Source organism: Bos taurus, chromosome 13, assembly GCF_002263795.3.
Source record: "Bos taurus isolate L1 Dominette 01449 registration number 42190680 breed Hereford chromosome 13, ARS-UCD2.0, whole genome shotgun sequence".
Classification (NCBI taxonomy): Eukaryota; Metazoa; Chordata; class Mammalia; order Artiodactyla; family Bovidae; genus Bos; species Bos taurus.
Window position 1 is genome coordinate 73,634,657 of NC_037340.1, and position 25,408 is coordinate 73,660,064.

General features: G+C 53.4%; 2 protein-coding genes across 5 annotated transcripts; one reads left to right on the top strand and one right to left on the bottom strand.

Annotated features, from left to right (window-relative positions):
• Positions 1 to 1,565: 1,565 nt before the first annotated feature.
• MATN4 (matrilin 4) lies at positions 1,566 to 16,004 on the bottom strand. Of its 4 annotated transcripts, XM_059892360.1 has the most exons (12): positions 15,921 to 15,989; positions 15,063 to 15,113; positions 13,603 to 13,716; positions 12,289 to 12,858; positions 11,053 to 11,175; positions 8,166 to 8,286; positions 7,945 to 8,069; positions 7,729 to 7,851; positions 5,541 to 5,954; positions 5,288 to 5,440; positions 2,021 to 2,128; positions 1,566 to 1,938 (listed from the first exon to the last, which is right to left on the bottom strand). In XM_059892360.1, exons 3-12 carry the CDS (start codon positions 13,679 to 13,681, stop codon positions 1,880 to 1,882), a joined length of 1,875 nt encoding a protein of 624 aa, XP_059748343.1. In that variant the 5' UTR covers positions 13,682 to 13,716; positions 15,063 to 15,113; positions 15,921 to 15,989; the 3' UTR covers positions 1,566 to 1,879. The 4 variants fall into 4 exon arrangements, with proteins under 4 accessions (XP_059748343.1, XP_024856009.1, XP_010809655.1 ...); XM_025000241.2 differs by lacking the exon at positions 8,166 to 8,286 and having other exon boundaries at positions 7,945 to 8,067; XM_010811353.4 differs by lacking the exons at positions 8,166 to 8,286; positions 15,063 to 15,113 and having other exon boundaries at positions 7,945 to 8,067; positions 15,921 to 16,004.
• RBPJL (recombination signal binding protein for immunoglobulin kappa J region like) lies at positions 14,633 to 24,728 on the top strand. Its single transcript, NM_001192353.1, has 12 exons — positions 14,633 to 14,651; positions 15,889 to 15,997; positions 17,301 to 17,426; positions 18,828 to 18,898; positions 19,077 to 19,192; positions 19,491 to 19,665; positions 21,490 to 21,627; positions 22,033 to 22,142; positions 22,409 to 22,561; positions 23,932 to 24,087; positions 24,241 to 24,344; positions 24,452 to 24,728. Exons 1-12 carry the CDS (start codon positions 14,633 to 14,635, stop codon positions 24,726 to 24,728), a joined length of 1,554 nt encoding a protein of 517 aa, NP_001179282.1.
• The last annotated feature ends 680 nt before the right edge of the window (positions 24,729 to 25,408 follow it).

The window sequence follows — 25,408 nt, forward strand, 5'->3', positions numbered from 1 at the left end:
TAGACAGAATAATGCCCCCCCCCACCCAAAGATGTCCATGTCCTAATCTCTGGAACCTGAGAATATGTTACCTTACATGGCAAAGAGAGTTTGCAGGACTTCCCTGGGGGTCCAGTGGCTAAGACTCCATGCTTCCAATGCAGGGGACCCGGGTTCGATCTCTGGCCAGGGAACTAGATCCCACATGCTGCAACTAAAACTGGAAGCAGCCAAATGAATAATTTTTTAAAAAATTTTTAGGAAGAGAGTTTGCAGATGATAAAGAACTTCAGATGGGAGGTTATCACAGATTATCTGGGTCATCACAAGTGTCCTTATACAGTGGAGGCAGGAAGGTCAAAGTTAGAGAAGGAGGTATGATGCCAGAAGCAGAGATTGAGGTGATGAAGGAATTCAGGTAGCTTCTAGAAGCTGGAAAGGGCAAGGAACCAAGTCTCCAGCCCTGCCAGGCCATTTGAGACTTCTGACCCCAAGAACGTTTGTGATGATTAAGCCAATGAACTTGTGATGATGCTACAGCAGCCACAGGAAATGAAAATACACTGGCTCAGCTTCTTACTCAGTTATGTGACTCTGGGAGACTTAACCTCTCTTTGACTCAGTTTTCTCGTGATAATGATAAAGGCAAAAAGTCCTACCTCACAAGGTTGTTGTTGTTATGATAAAATGAAAATACCTGCAAGTCGCTTTGAATAATGCCAGAGACTCAGCATGTTAGCTATTCATAGCTTCCATTAAGTGAGAGCCTAATAGGTACCAGGCACAAGGTCAGATGCCTTGGAATAATTTCCTCCATTCTCACCACCACCCTTGGGAGTGACTATTTCAATCCCCATTTTACACATAAGGAAACAAACCCAGAGTAATTTGCCTGTCATCACTCTAGGACTGGAAGCATTTTCATCCTCGCAGTTTCTCACATGCACTTAGGAGACTGTACCGGTTTGCGCTCTTTACCTACAGAGGATTAGTTTTTATTTTGTTTTTGTTTTTTTGGAGGAGAGCAGAGGGTGAAGCAGAGGCTGTGCAGGCCACTTTGGGCCAGACGTCCTGGCAGCCCCCTCCCCAAAAAAACCCACACACCTCTTCCTACCTGGTGCAGGGAGATAAAATCCGAGTGAAACTCACCAATGCGGGCCCCACCCCCCACAACCCGTCCCTTCAGGAGGTCCGATTACTGCCTCCCGCTTCTTCATCACTCACCCCCCAACTCCGCCCAGTTCTAACAGCCCTTATGCAAGACTCGGGGTTGGGGGTGGGGGGGACACCAGGAGACGGGCAGAGCCAGAGAGCCAGGTGCCTGACCGCTGAGAGATGGAGGGCAGACTTGCCCAGACCCCAAGGGTACCCGTGGAGCCCCCTTCCCACCGCCTGCATAAGGAGCCATCTGTTCTCGGCTGAATAAACCAGCGGGGGGAAGCAGCTCGCAGTCCCCTGCCCCCCGGCCCGACCCCCGCACAATGCGCCTTTCTCCGAGGAGACGCCGCCTGGGCGCCGCCGGAGAGCGCTCCGTCTGGCCTCCCCTCCCCGTGGCGGCACAGCAAGACACACACACCGACCCCGTGGAAACCAAACTTTTTTTTTTTTTTTTAAGAAAAAGAAAACAAAAAAAGAAATCCTACAAAGAACTGACCGCAGCACGCGTCTTCCACATCCCCTCCCCCGATCCCTCCCCGCAGTCCGACTTCTGGTCCAGGCGAGCCCAGCTCTAGCGCAACGCTGGGAGCCCGCCAGCGCCTCCCCCGCGACAGCCTAAGCCCAGGGGGACCCAGGTTCTGTCCGGGCCCGGCGCCCAGACGGCGCCCCTGGAGCGGGGGTAGAGGGCTGGGGCCGTCCGCGGGGCCGCTTTCCTTGCCCGGGTCCGGGCCACCCGCGGCCCTCACTTCTGGGTGGCCAGCTGGTTCTCCAGATCCTCCAGGCGTGCGGTCAGCTGGGCCAGTGGGAGGTTAAGGAAGCCTCCGGGGCTCTCAGGGGTCCCTTCGTCTCCCCTCCAGCCCGCACCCGCGGACCCAAAGGATATGCTTCTGCGACAGACTCTCTAGCGCCCCCAGCGTGCGGCCCTGGAACTCCACGAGGCTTTCGCATTCGCAGGGGCTCCGAAGCTCTGTCCCCGCGCCGATGCCCTCCTCTGCCAGAGGGGCACAGACAGTCGGGGGAGTGAGAAGCTGTAGGAGGACCAGCCGGCCCTGGCCGAGGCCGCCCGATATTCCTCCACCCCGCCTGCGGCTGAGTGCGCCGGTTTGAGATTCAGACAGACCTGGGATGAGTCCCAGCTCTATAGCTGTGAGATACTGGAAAACCCATTCAAACTTTCTAAGCCGTGGATTCATTGTCTATAAAAACGGATACAATGAGAAAACCTATTCGTTGGGCGGTGCTGAAGACTCTATGATTTTCATGTATGTCTTATGTGGGTACCCATCTCAGAAGGTTTCTCAAACCCTGGTGCTCATTGGACTCACTAGGAGATCTTGTTAAAATATAGATTCTTGGACTACCCTGGTGGTACAGTGCCCGATGCAGGGGACACGGGTCCAATCCCTGGTCCAGGAAGATTCCACATGCCTCAGAGCAACTAAGCCTGTGAACCGCCACTAACTCGAGTCTCTGCAACAACTACTGAAGCCCGTGCACCTAGAGCCAGCAAATTCCAACTATTGAGACCACGTGCTGCAAGAACTACTGAAACCTGAGCGCCTTAGAGCCTGTGCTCTGCAAGAGAAACCACTGCAATGAGAAGTCTGGGCAACTGGAGAGTAGCCTCTGCTTTCCACAACTAGAGAAAGACTGGATGCAGGAAAAAACAAAACAAAACCACAGCACAGCCGAAAAACAAAATATAGATAGATAAAGAGATATAGATAGATAGATGATAGATAGATAGATTCTTATTCTTAACGGGGAAGGAACAGAGATGCTGTATTTCTAGTAAGCTCCCAAGCGGTACTGATGCTGTTGGTCCATGGACCACACTTGGAGTTGCAAGAGTCGACAGAAATACGGTCCAAATGAAACTGAATGTGGTGATGGGCATATGTTGCTAGTGGCTAGTTTATTGGAGGGTGAAACGTTAGAACTGATACAAGTAAACACTGGATTTCAATGGTTCCCTAGGTCCATGAATCAAGGTAAATTGGAAGTGGCCAAACAGGAGATGGCAAGAGTGAACATCAACATCTTAGGGATCATTTGTTCTCAAGTGTGGTCCCTGGACCAGCAGCAGCAGCATCACCTAGGGAGTTATTAGAAATGCAAATGATCTGATTCTACTCCAGACCTGCTGCATCAGAAACTCTGGGGTTGGAGACAACAATTTGTCTTCTAACAAACCCTCCAGGTGCATCTGATGCACACCAGTGTTTAAGAACCACTGATTCCAGTCTATTTCCTCACACATTTCAACAACTCTGAAATCAAAATACGCGCCTTACAGTTAAATCCGGCATCTTTATTTTTTTTTTAGCAGTATAGAAAATAATAGTGATTCTTACAATGGATGGTATCTTAGATTCACTAAATTCTGTAAATGTGTGCCATTTTGAATACCACAGCACAATGCCTGGCACTTGGCTTTCAATACAGAGTTGCTATGATTTAAAAATTATATCTTAGTCTTGTATGTACCCTCAGCAAACTGCTGTATGTTGCGTCATCAGTGGTATTGATAACAGCCCCAGAATGGCTCCTAACTTTGCAGGCGGGGAAACCAAGGTCCGGAGAGAGAGGAGGATCTACCCAAGGTCATCCTTCATCGGTTGGTGAAGATACTCAATCACAGAGGCCAGATTTCGGTTAGAATTCTAGAACTAGAGGCAACCTGGGGCAGCCAACACCCTGCCCTATCACAGAAGAGGAAAGGTAAGGGAGAGGTGGGGGTTAAGTGACTTGTCCAAAGTCACACTTCATGGGACATAAGAGTTAGGGACTTCCCTGGTGGTCCAGTGGCTAAGGCTCCGTGCTCCCAATGCAGGGGACCTGGGTTTGATCCCTGGTCAGTGAATAGATCCCACATGCCACAACTAAGAGTTCCCATGCTGCAGTTAAAGATCCTGCGTGCCGCAACTAAGACCCAGCACAGCCAAATAAATAAATTAGTAAAAGGACAGGAAGGGCCCTGAAGGAGAAGTTAATCCAGTGTCTCCATAATATCCTCGCTAATTATTAGAATTAGCCTGGAGAGAGGAAGAGGAAGAAAGGTGTGTGTGTAGGTGTGTGTGTATATATATATGTATATGCATATACATACATATATATGTATATATACATATATACAGAGATATTTTAAACATAGATTGTCCAGGCCCAGCATAGCCCTACTGAACCTGGCTCTAGAGTGGGGCCTGATTATCTGAAAGAAAAGTCACATTGTAGGCCTGGGTTACAGTCTAAAGACTCTATGGTAAAAAAAAGTCACCCCCTGAGAAATTCCCTATATTACCTATAAAGGTACTTGTACACAAAATTCAAGCCCATCCTCCCTCCACAAATAGAGTTGGTCCCCTTTTCCTTAGCTGAGCACCATATGAAGCAGATGGATTGAATTTATGGGATATATACATTTAATATGCCTCCCAGATGGTGCTAGTGGTAAAGAATCCGCCTGCCGATGCAAGAGACAGCAAGAGATGTGGGTTCCATCCCTGGGCCGGGAAGATCCCCTGGAGGAGGAAATGGCAACCTACTCGAGTATTCTTGCCTGGAGAATCGCATGGACATAAGAGCCTGGCAGGTTATAGTCCATAGGGTTACAAAGAGTCGGACAAGATTGAGCGACTAAGCACACGTATATTTAATACACATCTTTGTGTACTTGAAACACGCCCAGTCCTGCCCCTTTTCCAGGTCTTTCCCTGCCCCTTCCCAGGTGAAGCTGAATTCCAGCAAGATAAACGGACTTATGATGTGGCTCCCCTTACCAATGCTGAATTGGGCGTGCCTTTGAAAAAAAATCCACTCCCCAAATTATTCTGAATTCCCGCCAATTTGGGCAACAGATCACTTAGAATTGTGCTTCTTAAACTTAGTACTAATTCCCTGAGGGTCTTGTCAAAGTGCAGCATTGTATTCAGTAGGTCTTGAGAGCGCTGAAAACGCTGCCGTTTTAACAAATAGCCAGGTGACAGCCCTGCCGACGGTCCAGGGACCACACTTTGAGTAAGGAGGCTCTGACCAGCGAGCCCATCCCACTGTTGTCACTCAGCGAAGGGGGCGCGAGCGAATAGGACCGGGAGGTCTCGGAGGATGCGCGGCAAGAGAAGGGGCGGGGTCCCGAGACGGCTGCGCTCACCAGGGCAGATGCTGCCTTTGAGGTTCTCCAGCAGGTGCGTCATGGTGCTGAAGTCCGGGGAGTAGGACACGTGCAGCTCGGCTGGCTCCGAGGCGATCTCTCGCAGTTCTTCCTCCACGGCCTTGCCCACGCCCACGGCGTACATGACGATGCCTGCGGGGTGGGGGGAACAGAGGGGGCGCCCTGGGCTTAAGGAAATCTGCCTCCCCGCGTCCAACTCAGCTTCAGTCAGCCCGGCCCTCGCCAAGCCCACCTTCCTCCTTGGCGCGCGCCGCCCACACGGAGATGTTATCCTGGGAGCGGCCGTCGGTGAAGACCAAGCCCACGCGGGGCACGTTGAGCGCCCGGGGCCGCGCTCCCTGCGCCTCGGAGAAGCTGTGCTCCACCATGTGGCGCAGGGCCAGCCCGGTCATGGTGCCGCGCTCCATGTACTCCACGGCCAGGACCGCCTGCTTCACCTCGGCCGCGGTGCCGTAGCGGCCCAGCGGGAACTCGGTGCGCACGCGGCTGGAGAACTGCACCAGCCCCACGCGCGTGCCCTCGGGGGACACGTCCAGGAAGTCCACGATCTGGTTCACGAAGCGTTTCACCAGCTCGAAGTTCTGCGGGCGGACGCTCTTGGAGCCATCAACGAGCAGAACTAGGTCCACGTGGCCTTCCCGGCACCCTATACCTCACCGGAGGAGAAAAGCTGGGAGTGAGGGCGGGCAGCAGCCATTTGCTCATTCATTCATTCATTCGCAAACGTTTATTATATAACAGATGCTATGTGTGAACTCCTTCCTATGCCAGGCACTGTGCTAAAATAAGAAAAACTAATCATCACATCATCATCATTGGCATCCTCATCATCTTTGCCATTTACTAAGTGCTTAGCACGGGGCTTCCCTAGTGGCTCAGTGGTAAAGAATGTGCCTCCAATGCAGGAGCCGCAAGACTCGGATTTGATCCCTGGGTGGAGAAGATCCCCTGGAGGAGGGCATGGCAACCCACTCCAGTATTCTTGTCTGGAAATCCCACTCCAATATTCTTGCTGGGAAATCCCATGGACAGAGGAGGCTGGTGGGCTACAGTCCACGGGGTCACAAAGAGTGGGCCACGACTGAAGCGACTTAGCAAGCAAGTGCTTAGCACAGGCCAGGCAACCTGCTAAAGGCATCTTTTTCATCATCATCATCACAGTAGCTACTGTTTACGATCATCTACTATGTTAACCAACAGAATTCTGAGCACTTTGCCTCCCCTTTTCTCAGCCAGTGACCTTGCTAGGCCCCAAGGGAGGTTCGACAATAAATGAAACATAATCCTGATCCATAAAGAAACAGGGATGAAGCACAGGGGTCACATATGCCATTAGTGACCATCAAGGGAAGTGTTTGAATAGAGGGGCATGCAGGGAGCAAGGTAGGATTCTTCCTGGAGTTGGTGAGGAAGGCTGCATGGAGGTGGTGACAAGTGATTTGGTCTTCAGGGATGAGTAGGAGTTCTCCAAGGCAGGAAGGGACATTCTAGATGGTGGAGGCAATGTGTGTAGAGGCATGGAATCCAGGAGCCCTCAACACGTTTGGGAATGGGCGGGCCAGTACGGATCAAATATTTAAGTCTGGCAGGAGACAGGATGATGGGGTTGGCTGAAGCAATATTTTAATGACCTAAGGCAGTGGTTTCAAAAATTTGACCACAACTCACAGTAAAATAATAATAACGCATTATGATGCAGTTATGTGCCATACCATGCCATGCTTCAGTTGTGTCTGACTCTTTTAGACCCTATCGACTGTAGCCCGCCAGGCTTCTCTGTCCACGGGGATTCTCCAGGCAAGAATACTGGAGTGGGTTGCCATTCCCTTCCCCAGGGGATCTTCTCGACCCAGGGATTGAACCTGTGTTTCTTACATCCTCTGCACTGGCAGGCGTGTTATCACTAGCGACACCTGATAAGCCCATGACGCCCTTATACTCACGTACAATTAAAACTGAGTTTCATGAAACAATACTTATTCTTTCTACATACATGTAGTAAACTCTATTTTCTCTCTTTTTTAAAAAGAATTCTGACTTATAACCCATTAACTTGATTTTGTTATCCACTATGGTTACACCCACCACTTGTGTAATCTACTATGGTTACACCCACCATTTGAAAAACTCAGGGGTAAGGCATTTGATCTTTATTTTGTAAGCACTGGTGAGCCACAGAAGGCTTTCGAGTAAGGGAGAAATGTGATCAAATAGTGTTTTTGAAATTAACTTTGGCAGCAGGGTAGAAGAAGGCAAAGAGGTAGAGGCAGGGCATGGCAGAGCCTCCAACTCCACCACCACCAACACACACGCATTTACACCACACTCAGGGGTCACAACAAGGAAAGAGTTAAGGATGCTCAGAATGGGGCAGGGGGGCAGACGCAGGCAGAATTAGCCCCCTTCCACCCATAACTCACGGCTGCAGCTCTTGCCGTCTGCCTGGAGCTGCCGCCCCTCAGGACACACGCAGCGGTAGGAGAAGCCCTCACTCACACACTGGAACTCACATCCATGGTCCACACCATTGCAAAGATCCCGGGCTGAAAGGAGAGACAAGTCAGGATGAGTCAGGGTGGACTCCACCAGCTGAGATCCCTCGCCGCTCTGCACAAATGGAGAAGACCCCGCCTCACCCTGACAGCTCCTCCCGTCGGGCAGCAAGTCATAGCCCTCTCTGCAGCGGCACTGTGGCCCACCATAAATGCTAACACAGTCGTGCTGGCAGCTGTGGTTCCCGAAGCTGCAGTGGTCAATGGCTGGTGGGAAGGAAGAGGCAAAGAAAGACATACATCGGTTCTGATTGGAGTCATCAGAGACCTCAGCATAGGATACCAGCTGGGGGGCTGGCTCATCCCTGCAGCTCCTCTGTTCCTGCTGGAGTACAAAGCCAGCTTGGCACCGACAGAAATAGGAGCCAGGCATGCTGACGCACTGATGCTCACAGCCATGGTCCCCTTCAGTGCAGAGGTCGAGGGCTGAGGAAATGGTGAGGTCAGCCTGGGCCCGGGTGCTGCACTTCTCAGCCCTGACAGCACAACTGCCTGGGAGCTTTTTACAAACACCTATGCCTGGGACTTACCTGGTTTCCCAGTGGTTAGGACTCCACACTCCCAATGCAGGGGGCATGGGTTCAATCCCTGGTTGAGGATTTAAGATCCCACACGACGTGGGGCATGGCCAAAAAACACAAATAAATAAAAATACTTAGGCCTGGACCCCAACCCCCAAAGATCCTGACTCAGTTAGTCTGGGGTAGTACCCAGGCATCTGTGATTCTCCAAGTAGAGGCCTCCTTCCTACTGAGCCAAGCAGCCCTCCCAGCTCAAGCCCCAGCATGCCCACTACTAAGCCAGGAATAAGAATGGGACTCCACAGCTGTAAGAAACAGGGCTTCTGCCCTCAAGATGCTCATTAATTCACAGGGGAGGACCAGGCTTTGCCATTTAACCTGTCTGAGCCTCCATTTCCCCCTCTGCAAAATGGGAATACAGTCAATGGAAGAGGGCATGTGCATGCTAAGTCACTCTGTTTCCAACTCTTTGCAACTCTATGGACTTTAACCCGTCAGATTCCTCTGTTCATGGGATTCTCCAGGCCAGAATACTGGAGTGGGTTGTCATGCCCTCCTCCAGGGGATCTTCACAACCCAGGGATCGAACCCACATCTCTTACATCTCCTGCACTGGCAGGCAGATTCTTTACCACTAGCACCACCCGGGAAGCCCTAACAGAAGAGAACAATTGCTATTTACACCCACCTTCTAAGGAGGGTGAACTACTGCACTGCTGAGCATCTTGATGATTTCAACGTATAGATATGGCCTAGAGCTGAACTGAGGAATAAGGACTAGAGAAAGATGGGCTGCTCTGTATAAAAGTGTGAGAATGTGGGGTTCCTAGAAAAGAGATGGTGAGTGGAGAGAGGGGAAAAAAGAGCAAGAGAGATGGTGTGGAGATGAGTAACATGGATTGATCCCTATATAAATTCCCTATAGTGTGGTGACTAAGCACTTTCAGAATCGAGGATGCCTAATATTCATTTATAAATAAAGGATGTTTCATTTTCTGTGTGTATGTTTGACTTCACTTAGATGTAAATCACATCTCTGTCCACCCCCATTATTTAGTAAAATAGACATATGCACAACTTACACATACACACATGCCCTTGTGTGCACAAGTGTGTAAACCAGTGAAGAGGCTGACTTACATGCATAGCAGGCATGGACTGAGAAATTGAGAGAGGACCTATAAATCAAATGAATTCAGTAGAAGCTCAGAGCGAGAGGGGACCACAGAATGTAAGCACTTAGAATTCCCAGAGATCTTGAGGAAGATTTTGAATGTTCACAGGTCTTCAAATAGTGTTTCAAGCCAGCCTTTTCTAAGCCCCCAAAACAAGAAGATCCCAGCTGACATCTCGATTACTGTAAACACAGAACTTCTTTTTTCCAAAATGTTGTGAGGTTGAGAGATGATATATGTAACAGTCTTAGTTCAATATCTGATGCTCACTTGGCATTCAGTAAATGGTTCAATTCAGTTCAGTTGCTCAGTCATGTCCGACTCTTTGCGACCCCTTGAACAGCAGCACACCAGGCTTCCCTGTCATTACCAACTCCCAGAGCTTGCTCAAACTCATGTCCATTGAGTTGGTGATGCCATCCAACCATCTCATCCTCTGTCATCCCCTTCTCCTCCTGCCTTCAATCTTTCCCAGCATCAGGGTCTTTTCAAATGAGTCAGTTCTTCAAATCAAGTAGCCAAAGTATTGGAGTTTCAGCATCAGTCCTTCCAACAAATATTCAGGACTGATTTCCTTTAGGAGTGACTGGTTGGATTTCCTTGCTGTCCAAGGGACTCTCGAGAGTCTTCTCCAGCACCCCAGTTCAAAAGCATTAATTCTTCGGCACTCAGCTTTCTTTATGGTTCAACTCTCACATCCATACATGACTACTGGGATAACCATAGCTTTGACTAAGTGGACCTTTGTTGGCAAAGTAATGTCTCTGCTTTTTAATATGCTGTCTAGGTTTGTCATAGGTTTTCTTCCAAGGAGCAAACATCTTTTAATTTCATGGCTGTAGTCACCATCTGCAGTGATTTTGGAGCCCAGGGAAAATAAAGTATATCACTAATCCATTCCAGTAAATGGTAGCTGCCATTATGATCACAGGACTGAACACACATATATTCCGTACATGGAGGGGGGGAATTCCAATTGCATAAGCCAGGTACTGTGTGTCATCACTTTTCAGAAGGCAAAAATGAAGAACCAGGCTTTGAGAGATTGCAGGTGCAGAGAGATGAGGCAAGAGCAGCCCAGGTGAGCAGCTGGGAAAGAATTGAGATGCAGAAGCAGAAACGAGCAGCGTGGGTGGGGAATATAGGGGATGTATGTATGGAAATTCCAACAGTGTCTAAATAACAAAAACAGTAAAGATATGCCTCTGAAAAGGCTTGGGAGGTGTTTTGGAGCCAACCAAGAGATGTGCCTGCAAGAGGGAGGAGAGAAGATTGCAGAAAGTCCACTTAACCGTGGGGTCAAGACTTCTAGCCCTTGTCCCACCAAGGACTTGTGTGACCCCAAGCGATACTTTTTCTTTCCTAGACCTGAAAAGTAAGGGAGCTGGACTTTGACTTCCAAAGGCCCTGCCAGATTCACTCGACTGATATTGGGTCAACAGGAAGCTGCAGAAGGTTCAGGAGCAGGGAAAGTGCAGGATGGGGGTAGTTCTCACCCATACAGCTCTTGTTATCTGCTGCTAGCTGGTAGCCAGGGTTGCAGGCACAGTGGAAGGTGCCCCGGGTGCTGACACACTGGTGCTGGCAGCCGTGTCCCCCCTGAGCACACAGGTCCTTTCCTGAGGACACACAAGAGTAGAATCATCAGGGAACAGAGGGGGAGAACACTCCAGCAAGAGAGAGCTGGATGGGGTCAGAGGCAGGCCCCGTGCTCCAGGATGTCTTTAGATGAAATATGACTCGTTTGAGAGGGGCCCATCCAGGGGAGGGCTTAGGGAAAATATATGGCCTGAGTAGCCCCTGTGAGTAGGCTCTGAAAACCTGGGCACCTAGCCAGATGGGTCAGGGGGATAAGGAAGGACTCCGGGGAGTTAAGTAGAGGAAGTCGAGAAATCAAGTGAAATTGAAAGTCGCGTCCAACTCTTTGCGACCGCATGGACTGGGTCCATGGAATTCTCCAGGCCAGAATACCGGAGTGGGTAGCCTTTCCCTTCTCCAGGGGATCTTCCCAACTCAGGGATCAAACCCAGGTCTCCCGCATTGCAGGCGGATTCTTTACCACCTGAGCTACAAGGAAAGCAGCAAACGACAATGACAAGAACACATCTGGCAGCATTGTGGGAGGAGCCAGAACAAGAGTTGTTGGGTCCTGTCCAGGTGGACGGGGCTTGGCTCCTCTAGGAAGGCGATGGGGCTCAGTCGTTAGGGGTGGTGCTTCTTGCGTAAAGGGGCGGTTTTGGAGTTAGACAAACCCGTGGAAACCACCATGGTTCTTCAAGGTGGGTGGGCACGATAAACGTCGCTCCTTGTTGCTGGGAAGCCGTAAGCAAAACTGGGCAGAGCTGGAATTTGACACAGCCCGCAGTGGGCCACTGACTCGTTGGAAAAGACCCTGATGATGGGAAAGATTGAAAGGCCGGAGGAGAAGGGGACGACAAAGGATGAGATGGTTGGATGGCATCACCGACTCGATGGACATGGGTTTGAGTAAACTCCGGGAGTTGGTGATGAACGGGGAGACCTGGCGTGTTGCAGTCCATGGGGTCGCAAAGAATCAGACACAACTGAGTGACTGAACAGAACCGCAGTTGCCAGGGCAACGCCGGGGCCTGATGGGCGGGGCTAAACGTGATGGGCGGAGCCACCGAGAGGGGTCAGGATTTCACTGCGGTGGGAACAGGAATCCGAGCGGCGGAGAGTTGGGGACTCTGTCCAGCGCTCCCCTCACTCACTACACAGCCGGCCCTGGAACTGCCGGCCGAACTCCTGGATAAGGTCGAAGGACTCGACGAGGAAGACGTGCTCGTTCAGCGGGGGGGACGCCATGGCGCGCAGGGAGCCCACGTCGGCGCGCTGCACCCCCACGGCGTAGATCTCGATGCCGCGGGCGCGCGCCTGAGCGGCCACTTCTGCCACGCGATCCTGGGGCCGCCCGTCGGTCACAATGACGGCCACGCGAGGCACGTGCGCCTCCGGCGGGCGCGCGCCCTCGGCCACACTGAAGGCCACATTCATGGCGTACTGGATCGCCAGCCCGGTCATGGTGCCCTGCGCCAGCGGCACTACAGCGCGGATGGCGCGTTCCATATCCTCGCGGCGCGAGAAGGCTCGGAGCGGGAAGACGCTCTGCACTTGACTCGAATACTGGATCACGCCGACGCGAGTGGCGTTGGGCCCCACGTCCAAGCTGCGGAGAAGGCCCACCAGGAACTGCCGCATAGTCTCGAACTCGAAGGGGCGCACGCTGCGCGAGCTGTCAATCACAAACACCAAATCCAGGGGCCCAGAACTGCACCTGGGACCTGCGAAGAGATCAGGAAAGGCTCTCTTAGGTTAGCAAAGCCTCGAGTCCCGGGAGAACCCTCAGGGAAACCCAGAGCGGAACATGCTCTCCCGGCGTAACTGCGCCCAGCTCAGAATTAACCTTGCAAATGCAGATTAGATCCATCCACTCGCCCAGCATTTGCTGAGGGCCTGGGGAAGGAGACTGCACAGGATCTCTATCCTACAGCTCTGAGAGCTACTCTGAGGAGGTATTATCCATTCGGAGGGTGGACAAAGGGATGTAGCAAACTCAAATGCCTCTAGGAGCCAGGCAGGCCACGTAAATAAAGGAGGGAATGTATTGGGGTTAAGACGGTGGACATCCAGAGAGCCCATATGGTTCCTGAAGTGGGCAGCCCAACCAAATGTTGCCTTCCAGCCCTGAGGATCCCATGTTAGCAGATCTTTAGTCTTTTCATGAGAAGCCCCAAATCGTTTTTTTTTTTTTAATGGGAAATCGCCTACTTTTTTTTTTTTCAATTAACTTTTAAAAATGAAATGCCAACTGGGCAGTTCTGCATGAGCCCAACTTATCTGCCTCCAAGCCACATCATACAGACTGGGGAAATTGAGGCCCACAGAAGCGAAGCTGTGATCTTGAACCCAACCCCTTAGAGTTCCAAAGCTCTTCCTTTTCTCTCCCTGGTGTGCAGTTGGCTGCAGATCGAGAACCCGCTTTTGTTCCCTTCCCCGCCTGCTGGTGAGGATGGGCCCTGGCTCACCTGCCAACTGCAGTTGGGTTTCCCAAGGCTGGAGAAGGAGCAGCAACAGGGGCAGCAGCGAATATAGAAGCCCCCTCATGGCACTCAGCCAACAGAGAACGGAGGTGTCGGAGCCTGAAGAGGAAAGAAAATTATCAGAGCAATAGTGTTTACAGAGCTGTTATTCTAGGTGATGGGCATTTGGAGGGGGAGGAGGGTCATGGGTTTATTTTACTAATCTCTCTAGTTTCGTGCATGGTGAAAATTTTCATTATAAAAAAAATTCATCACAGTGAGTTTGCTGCAAACACAGGGAATTCTGCTTTTCAGAACTGTAGAATAGTAAATAAATAGAAAGTAGATTTAAAAATATACAAAAATTTAAAAGGAAAGGCCTTTCCTCAGTGCCAGGCACGATGATAAATGCTTTTCATGCACTGTGGCATTTATTGAGTCCTCTCAACAATTCTGAGTCCAAGGCTGTTGCTGTCCCCAGAGTATAGATCAGGAAAGAGGCTCAGAAACTTCACTGCGTGTACCCAAAGTCGCGTGGCAAGAAAGTGACTCCTCCAGGATATAATCCTACGCCTATGGGGTTCCAAGGAGCAGCCGCGTGACTCTTTGCAGAGGGAAGCCATTCCCCAGCTCGCCCCCTCCCCTTTGCACACAAGGCAGCTCTGTGTGGCTGTGCTCCCACCCACCACCACCCCACCCCTCGACTCAAACAGGCAGGGCCCCAATGCAGGCCTGCTGTCGCCTTGGCCGAAACCCACCACTCGGATAAACTTGTGACTTGGTACCGCCCCTTCCCGCCTGCTCTCAGGAAAGGTCTCCAGGGGGCGCCCTCTTGAGTCTAGCTGTGTTGGCTAGGTGGCCGTGGGAAGCCCACATCTGCCCAGCAGGTGCTCCTGCCCAAAGCAAACAGGGAGCCAGGAGCCCCAGGGCCTTGGAGATAAGGGTGGGGTAGAATATATCCAGCCTAGAGCAGAGGAGCAGAAGTGCGCACGGTGGGCTCCGGGGACAGTGGCATTGGACGCCCCCGGACTCGGCCATGGACCCCGTGGGGGCAGGTGAGCGCTCACTCTCTCTTGGCCCTTGGCGACGCCCGTTGAGAATCACGAAGGACTCCCATTGTATAGATGCGAAAAGTGAGGCCCAAGAAGGTGGCCCGCCGAGCTGCAAAGGAACCTAGGACTCCTGGCTCCCGTTCTTCCTTCAGAGCGACCTGGCAAGCTGGTCCTTAGGCGTCACCTCTTTTTCTTCCAGTCCCTCCCTGGGGTCCCTACTCCACCCCAATCCCCTCGCCCCTTGCTGAAGCTGTGCTAGCCATTTTTATGTTTCTGTTTCTTGGCAGAGGGGGCCAGCTGCCCCTAATCCAACCGCAGCCCCGCCCCCTCCCCAATTCCGTGAATGATTCTATTCTGAGAAAGGCCGGGTGCCTGTCGCTCCCTCTAGGCTCCCTCCCCGTTGCGGATCCTCACCTCCTTTGCCTTTCAGCGTCGGTAGAGGAACAAATACCCCTCTGGCAGAACCTGTCGTGGGAGGGTGACTAAGCCAGACGTGCCAGCCGCTCCTGGAGGTGGGCGGGTGTGGAATGCCTCCTCCAGCGTGGGCCACAGCCCAGCCGGGGAGCACCCCTGGGGAGCACGAGGGTACAGGCACAAGGCACCTTGGCCCCCTCCCATCTGTTCCTGTCTGCAGAAGCTCCTGGGCCCCTAAATCTTAAGTTTCCCCTCCTCCTGCTCTTGGCCTGATCCAACATCTCGCTTGGCACCCCACCTCCACCCAATCCTAGAAAGTCAAAATAGGGCTTGCGTCCAAGTTCATCACCCTTCCAAGTCCTCATTCTAGAGAGGAAGGAGCCAGGACCAGAGAGGGTAATGTCTTGCCCAGGTCACACAGCAGCGTGGCAAGGTGACAGGACTGACTCCAGAACCCGGAGCTCCTTGAGGGGGTTAATCCTTGCTTTAAGAAATGCCCTTAGGATGGAGAAAGTGGATTCTCGAGGGAGGAGAGGTTTGTGAATAATTCAAGAGTTGGCTGAAGAACAAACACTTCGAGGACGTTCCGGGGAACGGGTTGAGGCAGGGCGGGGGTTGGGGGGTGGGGTGCCGGGGGTTCCTAGAGGGAGGAGATTGGGGATAAGGTCCCCCTTCTCCGTTTTGGCGGCCGTGCTCTTGGGGACTCTATTTGGAGAGGGCCCTGCAGAGGTGGGGAAGGGCACTGCAGGTCAGACGGGGCACCGTAGGCGGTGCAGCCGCGGCTAAATACGGGCGCCTGGTCTGGCTGGCTGCCTGCTCCCCGCAGACCCCTCGGCACCCCCGGGCCCTTTGACTCACCTGAGCCTGCCGGACAGCTCAGAGGCGCGGCCGCAGAGCGGAGCCGACGGGCGGAGCCTCCCTGGCAGTTGGACCAGGTACCGGCGCGGGCAGTGTGCCCGAGGTGGGGACAGCCAGGCAGCTGGAGCGGGTGGAGGCGGCGGCCGCATTTAACCCGGGGGCCGGAGGGTGGGGAGGGGGAACGCGGGCCGCGACCCCTCCCACTTGCAGGGAGCGACCCCCCCTCCCTCTGAGGGCTGGGGCGGGGCCAGCGCGACGCCCCCTGCTCCCGCCACCCCTGAAGCCACAGACGCGAGCTGCGGGGCGGGAATCGAGCTCCCGCGGGAGGCTGGGCGGCTACGCTCTCCGCAGCCGGAATGCGTTGGAAGCCTCCGAGGCCCTTCCCCGGGGAGAGCCCCAAGGGGCGGAGCGGGGCCTGGCTCGGCCGCCGGCTGCTTGGCCCCGCTTCCGAGGGCGCGGCCGGGCTCTTGACCCCGCCGCCCCTTTCAGGGGTGGAGAGAGGCCCCGGACTCTGGTTCTGGTCCTGCAAGGAGGGATAAGGGGTTCAGAAGGGCAGCCTGAGGCTTCATGGCTCTCTCCAGGCCCCACCTGGTGGTGCCTCGGATCCTGCCCTCACGGACGCCTTTCCACGTTCTCTGCAATTACTGAGGTCCTGGGCCCAGCCATCCTCGCCCATCAAAACACCCTGGCGGAGAAGACCCCAGGCCCCTAGGCCCTGACTGGCCCCCTCCACAGCCGATGAAGGCCTTGTGTTCAGGGGGAAGGAAAGCTGAGACAGCAATAGACGCCTACTCTTGGGACATAGGGGGTTGGGAGTGTTGCTTTAACCCGAAAAATACGAAAATATTCCAAGATCCTGGGCACACAGTTTGGGATGCCCGTCCATTTTTTTCAGGCATCTGCTGACCGGCCAGAGAGCACTCTTCTGGTCCGGGGTCCAGCAACCACTCTCCCCTCCTCTCTCTCCTCGCCCCCACCCCCAAACCGCATCAGGACTGCCCCGGGGTGGGTCCCCTAAGGGTGCTGGGAAGCCATGCGCCCTTACAAACTCAGCCTCCGCCTCAAGGCCGGCACAAGTGAGGGCTTTATGCCGCTGGGGCCTCACCCCAGGGCTCCAGGCTGCAGTGGGCGTGGAGCCAGACCTGCGGAGTGGCGCCTGGGTGGTCCCGGTGGTCGCCACGAAGACCTCACTGAGCACCATACCACCCAAATATTTAGCCCACAGCTTACACTCAAGTCGCCTCTCTTGTCTAAGGCTTCTTCTCTGCCGAGGGGGCAGAACTAGGAGGGTTCCTTCCTCCCATTCATTTACTCAATCTGCCCACTTGGGTCTCTAAGCTCCCTGCTGCGGGTGCCCGGCCCGCCCCCACCCAGTCCCAGGTCGTCTTCGGAGCCCAGTGCGGTCCTGAGGGAAGGCGTGCGCCGCTGCCTGCAGCAGCAGTGCGAGCAGACGGTTTGGATCCTGCACGCCAAGGTGGCCCAGAAATCATACGGAAATGAGAAGAGGTAGGTCCTTCGGTGGCCCTCCAAGGTCCCAGGGCCCGCCTTTAGCCCTGTGGTCCCCTCCCTGTTTCGCTTCCCAGGCGGTGCAGGTGGTAAAGAGTCCACCTGTTAAGGCAGGAGACACAAGAGACATGGGTTCGACCCCTGGGTCGGGAAGATCCCCTGGAGAAGGAAATGGCAGCTCACTCCAGTATTTTTTTTTGCCTGGAAAGTTCCATGGACAAAGGAGCCTACAGTCTATGGGATCGCAAAGAGTCAGACATGACTGAGCACGCATATGCACGCTCACCACACACAGAACCCGGAGAGGACGCAGGGCTCTGCTCGCAGCCAATCAGCGGCCTTTTTCCCTCAGTCACCATGATCCCCGACTTTGACCTGTAGCAGAACCACCCTGTGAATCTACAGTCCCCATTCACTCATTCACCCATTCATTCATTCCACAACTGCCTACTGAGTGCTTATCATGTGTCAGGCTCTCTGGCACTGCTGGGCACCCAGCACACAGTTGGACAAGACAGATACGATGACTGCCCTTGTGGCATCTTTGCTCTAGTGTGAGAGAGACAGACAATAAACACCTCACAAATCAGTGAAGAAGATGCTCCCAGATGAGGATGAGAGCTAGAAGGGAAACAGAATAGGCAAGGTGATAGAAACTGAGGGGCAGGGGTGTATTTAGCTAGCAAGGTCAAGGTGGTAGGAAGGCCTTTTGAGGAGATGACATCTGAACTAAGACTTGAATGTGAAAATGGAGCCAGACATGAGGAAATCTGGGGGGAGCATATTTTAATTAGAAGCAATGAAAAAGGCAAAGACCTTGACTCACTTGGTACTAACTTGGCCTGTTCGAGGCCAAAAGAAGTCAGAGTGGCTGGAATTAGAGAAGGAGAGGGGTCATCATAGGAAGTGAAGTTGGAGAAGTAAGCAGGGGCCAGATCATGTAAGTACTTTGAATTTAAACCACTGGAGGATTTTAAGATAAGCAACATACCCTAAAAACAGGAAAAAAAAAATTAAAAAAAGCAACCCCCCATTTGGCTGTTGTGTGAAAAACAGGTCGAAGGAGGGTAGGAGTGGAAGCAGAGAGACCAATGGGAGGCTGATACAGTGGTCCAGGCAAACTGATGGCAGCTGGGACAAAGATGGAGGTGGTCAGAAGTCAATGGATTCTGAATATGTTTTAAGGTGGTGGATAGGACTTTCTGATGGATTGAGTGAAGAATGTGAAAAAAAGAAAAGAAAGATTCGGGTATTAATGGGGTTCACAGTCGCGGAGAAACTTGGAGAGATGGAGGAGGAATCAAGGATTCCGTTGGCTTTCTGCTATCTTTGAGACGCCTCAAAGGCAGGACACTAAAGTGGAGATGGATATACGAGTCTGGCGCTTACATGTCTCCGCAGGTTCTTCTGCCCGCCGCCCTGTGTCTACCTCGCAGGTCCGGGCTGGAGGGTGAAGCCAGTACCGGGCCAAGGTGAGGGCGGACTCCAGGGCGGCCGGGCGGCTCAGTTTATAAGTGGACCAGCCACTCTGCAGGGCCCGGGAGCGGGGCGGTTCTCAGGCGCAGTCTCGCCGCGCCCTCTGGCGGTGAGAACTAAGGTTGCCTGGCTGACACCTGAGTGCTTCCAGAGCCGGCTCCCATCCCTTTGCAGCCCACCAAGCAGGGCAGACTGGGCCCCTGGTCTGCGGTTACATGGGACTAGACGGCGCGTCCGGCAGCGCCGCCGAGACGCAGAAGTTGAATTTCGAAGAGCAGCCCGACTCCAGGGTGAGAGCGCATGGCAGGAGGGGGGCGGTGGGGGTGGGTGGGCTGCGATTCCTTCTCCCATCCTCACCTCTCCCTTGGAGGGGACCGGAGAGGGGAGGGGGCTCCTTCACTCCCCCTGCAGGAGCCAAAAGATAGGTGGGGATGCGGAGAGACCAGGTTTCTGCCTTGAGGCTGAGTCCAAGAGCTTGGACCTGTCATGTTACGTCCGACGGGGCGGGCGTCAGATAACTGGGGGAGGTGGGCTCATCCCGGGACTTAGGGCTGCGATGAGACGACCCTGTCCTCGCGAACCCGGTAGGAATTCAGTTGCGCCAAGACTCTGTACATCTCGGACGCAGACAAGAGGAAGCACTTCCGACTGGTGTTGCGGCTCATGCTCCGAGGCGGCCGGGAGCTGGGCACCTTCCACAGCCGCCTCATCAAGGTCATCTCCAAGCCCTCGCAGAAGAAACAGTCGCTGAAAAACACCGACCGTGAGCGGGGGCGGGGCCTGGCCGCGGGGCGGCCTTGGGGAGGTGCCCCGGGTCTGCAAGCTGCTTGATTTGGGAAGGGGGAGGGGGAGAGGCCTGGGAGTCTGAGCCGAAAGCGGGGCCGGGTCTGGATGAATGGGTGTGGCTTAGGTACCCAATTTGAGGTTGGGGGTCCCCAAAATAGCTGGCATGTGCTGAACCGAAGACAAAATATAATAAAAAGGCAGAGGAAATTCAGTTAAAAATATTTATTCAGTGCCTGATGTGCATTGCAAGTGTCTGTTCTGGAGGAACAGCCTAGCCTAACAGGGGAGAGACACACATAGCTGATCAAAGAGACAGTTGGAGATAAGCCCTGGATGCCAAGTGATAAACCCCGGGGCTAATGGGTTTAAAAATACAGGGGGGAAAAGCCTGAATGACAATAACACCATCACCCTCCCTGGAAAATGGAAGGGAGAAGCTGGGGAAAGGGGGCCTTTCTTGGCAGGCATGTACATTCATCACCCTGTTTGATGCTCATCCTTGTAAGGTGAGTGGTAGGTGAGGAAAAATGAGACGCGGAACATCCATCCATTCGTTTAAGAAATGTTCCGGCCTTGGACTTCCCTGGCAGTCCAGTGGTTAAGACTCTGTGGTTCCACTGTAGGGGACTCAGGCTTGATCCCTGGTTGGTGAACCCTAAGATCCTGTATGCCACTCAGTGGGACCAGAAAAAAGGAAAAGAAAAAAAGAAATATTGGGGCCCATCACCTTCCAAATGACTTGCTTAGGTTTGCCCACCTAGAAAAGTGGTCCAGCCAGCATTTGAACTTGAGTTGATGTGACTCAAGCCCACTCCCACCCCGCACCTTGTTTGCTTTCTGTTAAAAACGTTGAAGGATGTCTCAGATTCAGGCAGTGCGCTGGCTGGCCGCTGGTGTGAGGACAGGGCCAGGGAATGCTTAGTGGGTATAGTGAGATGGTTTTAAGTGCAGATTCTGGAGCGAGGTGGCCTGGGTTTGAATCCTGGCTCTGCCGCTGGCTAGCTGTGTGGTCTTGAGGGAGTTGTTCTCTTGAGTAAAGATAATATTATCTACTGCAGAAGGCTGTTGAGAAGCAAAAGAGCTAACTCAAGTTCAGCATTTAAAACAGTATCTGAAAAACAATGAACGTTAGCTATCATCATTATGATAATGGATGGGAACTTGGGTGAAATATACATTGAGCACCCACAGTATGCCTGGCACTGTGGGGGAAGAGTGGATGATGGCCCAGTGCTTTCTCCCCGGGTGCTCAAAATCCAATCAGAAAGCAGAATAGTGGCTCTGAATTTGTGCTAAAGGATGAAAGAGATCAATATTAAACCATAGAAATATACTGCTATTTCACACCACATGCCTTTTGCTTATACAGTCTCCTGAGCAACTCCTACCTACCTCGTCCTCCCCAGCTAAGAGTATAACCTCCTCCAGGCAGCCTTCTGGAACCCAGCCAGCCCTTACTACATCCTACTGAAAGTTTCTATTTATTCCCAGTCCCCACTCTGAGACTGTGAACTCCTCCAGAGCAAAACTAGATCTAATTCACCCTTTGGTGCCTGGCACACAGCATAGGGCATTTAGTAACTACTTGTTTTTCCTGCCCAGACAGCGAAAAGGACCAGACAGAGGTACAGAAGCAGGATTATAGCAGGTGCTGGATAAATAGCCATGAGACAATGAATTCCCAGGCTAGTGTGTCTGGGAATTTGAGCCAGATTGGCTCAGGGGACAGAGGGTGGGAACTTCACTGGCAATTCCAAGGGGCCAAGCCAGGCCCGGGCACTGACTCCACCTCCCCTCACAGTGTGCATATCCTCGGGCTCGAAGGTCTCCCTCTTCAACCGCCTGCGCTCCCAGACGGTCTCCACGCGCTACCTCTCCGTGGAGGACGGGGACTTTGTGGCCAGTGCACGCCAGTGGGCTGCCTTCACTCTCCACCTGGGTAATCCCACAAGCAGGCCCGGGGCTGGGCACTTCACATGCATTCACTTATTTCATCTTCACCACAACTCATCCAGGGAAGTAAATGTTGCCCCATGGAACCAAGGCTTACAGACACCAAAAGACTTGTCAAAAGTCCTAGTGAGTCAGTAACTGAACCCAGCTACTCTGACTCCGGCATCCAACCCCTTTCCCCAGCTCAGCCCCTGCCCCCAGAGCACAGGCATTCTAAGGATGGGCCACAGAGGGTTTCTCCAGGCTGAGAAATTTCAGCCTGAGCCACCTCTCTGTGTGCTAACCCTGCCCATAAGACCCTTATGTGACACGAGGCGGAGCCAGAGGCAGAAGGATTTGGGACAGAAGCTTAGAACCCCTGAAGCCCTCCTGCCTTCTGTTTATTTCTCAGCTGATGAACAGTGTTCCCAGGGGGACTTCCCGCCTCGAGAGGGCTACGTCCGCTACGGCTCCCTGGTGCAGCTCGTCTGCACGGTCACGGGCATCACCCTACCTCCAATGGTATGGGAAGGGAGGGCATGGCTGGACGGGTCACCCCAGATCCGTCCACAAGGGAAGGGCTGAGGGTGAGCACCCAAAGCATGATGACCCCTATCCTCATTGGAGACACTCAGCGTTTGTGGGAGCTGTCATGGTGAGGGGGCGGATATGCCAGCAATATTCCAGCATTCTGCATGGCTATTGGGGTAGCAGAGAGCTGGCTGGGAGGGCAGCCTGTGGGCACCCAGGCACCCTGCTGCCACACCTCCCCCACACTTCTGCCATAGATCATCCGCAAAGTAGCCAAACAGTGTGCCCTCCTCGACGTGGATGAGCCCATCTCGCAACTCCACAAGTGTGCATTCCAGTTTCCCGGTGGTCCTCCAGGAGGAGGCGGCACCTACTTATGTCTCGCTACAGAGAAGGTGGTGCAGTTTCAGGTGAGAAGCAGAGACTCTCAGCACCAAGCATCCCAGAAAATCAGAACCGCAAAGAACAGTAGGATGTAAGATCACCATTATCAGCACCATCGTGGTTGCTACTCACTGAGCAACACTGCCTCCTATGGAATGTTAGACATGAAGACTATCAGGATAGAATCAGAGAATGTAGTAAAAAATAGTAATAGTAGCATTGAGCAATGCTCCTTCCCAAAGGCCATTAATGTCAGAATGTTGTGATATAAAATTGTAGGGGGATTCCCTGGTGGTCCAGTGGTTATGACTCTGCACGTCCACCGCAGGGGGCTGGGGTTCCATCCCTGGTCTGAGAACTAAGATCCCACAAGCCCAGAGGCACAGGGCCAAGAAAAAAAAAAATTGTAGAATGCAAATAAAAATCAGTAATAAATAGTACTTTTGGCTGGTGGCTCAGAGGTTAAAGCATCTGCCTGCAATGCGGGAGACCTGGGTTCGATGCCTGGATCGGTAAGATCCCCTGGAGAAGGAAATGGCAACCCACTCCAGTATTCTTGCCTGGAGAATCCCATGGACGGAGGAGCCTGATGGGCTACAGTCCACACGGGGTCGCAAAGAGTCGGACACGACTGAGCGACTTAACTAACTTTTGAGTATTACTGAGCAAAGATGAATTATGGACTGTTAAGACATAAGATTGTCAAATATGAAAAACTGCTATTATTATTAAGCAATACAAAGAACATTATCATGGAATGTTGAGATAAAATCATAATACGTAGAAAATCACATTATTATTGAGCAGTGTTGCTGCTGCTGCTGCTAAGTCGCTTCAGTCGTGTCCGACTCTGTGCGACCCCATAGATGGCAGCCCATCAGGCTCCCTGTCCCTGGGATTCTCCAGGCAAGAATACTGGAGTGGGTAGCCACTTCCTCCTCCAATGCATGAAAGTGAAAGTGAAGTCGCTCAGCACCCCATGGACTGCAGCCTAGCCTACCAGGCTCCTCCATCCATGGGATTTTCCAGGCAAGAGTACTGGAGTGGGTTGCCATTGCCTTCTCCATTATTGAGCAATAATCCTTCCAAAAGCATTTTAAAGTGTTGGAATGTTTAGGGCACAGGATTGCACAATGTTTTTCTTTTCTTTTTTCTTTTTTTAATGGAATTCTAGAATTCTAAGAACATAGATCTTTAGCAACCAGCTAGTCCAGCGAGCTGAGGAAACTCTAAATAGAGAAATTAAAGGTTTGGTCCGAGCTCGCAGGGCAGGTAAACCGCAGAGCCCAGGACTGGAACGTTAGGAATGCGGAAGCCCCGGCATTGCGCCGGCTGGCTGCGCTGAAGGCCGCCCCTGGCCGCAGCTTCTTCTCCATCCCCTGGGGTCTCCCCTCAGGCCTCCCCCTGCCCCAACGAGGCCAACAGAGCGCTGCTCAACGACAACTCTTGCTGGACCATCATCGGCACCGAGTCGGTGGAATTCTCCTTCAGCACCAGCCTGGCGTGCACCCGGGAGCCGGTCACTCCCGTGCCGCTCATCAGCACCCTCGAGGTGAATCCGGGCGCTGCGGGGCGCTGGCGGGCGTGGATCCTGACTGCTCTGGGCGGGGCGGGAGTGCAGGTGAGGGAGGGTTGCGAGCTCTCAGCTTCACCCCCCCCCCCGCCCCCCGCTTCTCCCACACCCCTTGGTCTCACCCTCCCCCAGCTGAGTGGCGGGGGCGACGTGGCCACCCTGGAGCTCCACGGTGAGAACTTCCACGCGGGGCTCAAGGTGTGGTTCGGGGACGTGGAAGCGGAAACCATGTACAGGTATGGGGGTGGGGGGTTTCCCTGTCTCCCAGAGAACGGAGCTGGTGGGGAGTTGGGTGCACGCCATCAGCATCGCTGCTGCCCCGATCTCGATGCCCCACCCCCAGGAGCCCGCGGTCCCTGGTGTGTGTGGTACCCGACGTAGCCGTCTTCGGCAGCGACTGGCGCTGGCTGCGCACACCCATCACAGTGCCCGTGAGCCTCGTGCGCACCGACGGCCTTTTCTACCCCAGCGCCTTCTCCTTCACCTACACGCCCGAGTACAGCGCGCGGCCGGGGGCCCCGGGCGCCCTGGCGGCGCCCGCCGCTGACGCCGACGCGCTCCTGGAGAGCATCCATCACGAGTTCACGCGCACCAACTTCCACCTCTTCATCCAGACGTAGGAGGAGCGGCCTGGACGCTGAGACCTGGCCGGGGGAGGGTTTTCTGGGTCCTGAGCCCTGCCTTCCGCCTCGGTGCTGCGCAAGTGAAAGCTGAAGACCGACTTGCAGAAAGCTCTCGCCCTAGAAACCTGGCCCTGCGGGTCTTTCACCGGTTACTCCCTCGTCTTTTCCTTCTAGGAAGACCCCGCCTGAGTGATGCTCCCTTTGTATCCGGTCAGGAGTGTGGTTTTCTCTATCATTGTCTTTTTCACTCTGACATTCTCTCTCCCGAAGTAACTATAGTTTTTTTGTTTTTTGTTTTTGGCCATGTCACGTGGCCTGTGGGATCTTAATTCCCAGACCAGGAGTGGAACCCGTCCCACATGCGGTGAAGTGCAGTCTTAGTCCCTGGACCACCAGGGAGTTTCCTGTAGATCTCTCTTCTTTGTGCATCCCTGTCCCTGCATCTTTGTTTCTCTCCATCTCTCTGGGTCTGGCATACAGTTTCACACATTGTAAAAAGCCTAGAGCAGTGACCCTCCAGGCAGCTGTATTTCCTGAAGGAAGAAACGGGTGATATTTCACACACATGGGGCATGGGCTCACTCTTGCCCTGATGGCCCCAAAGCACCAGGTCCTGCCTGGAACATTGGGTCCCACTCCAAGCACCAAGTCCCTTCTGGAGCATGGGGAACCTGTCC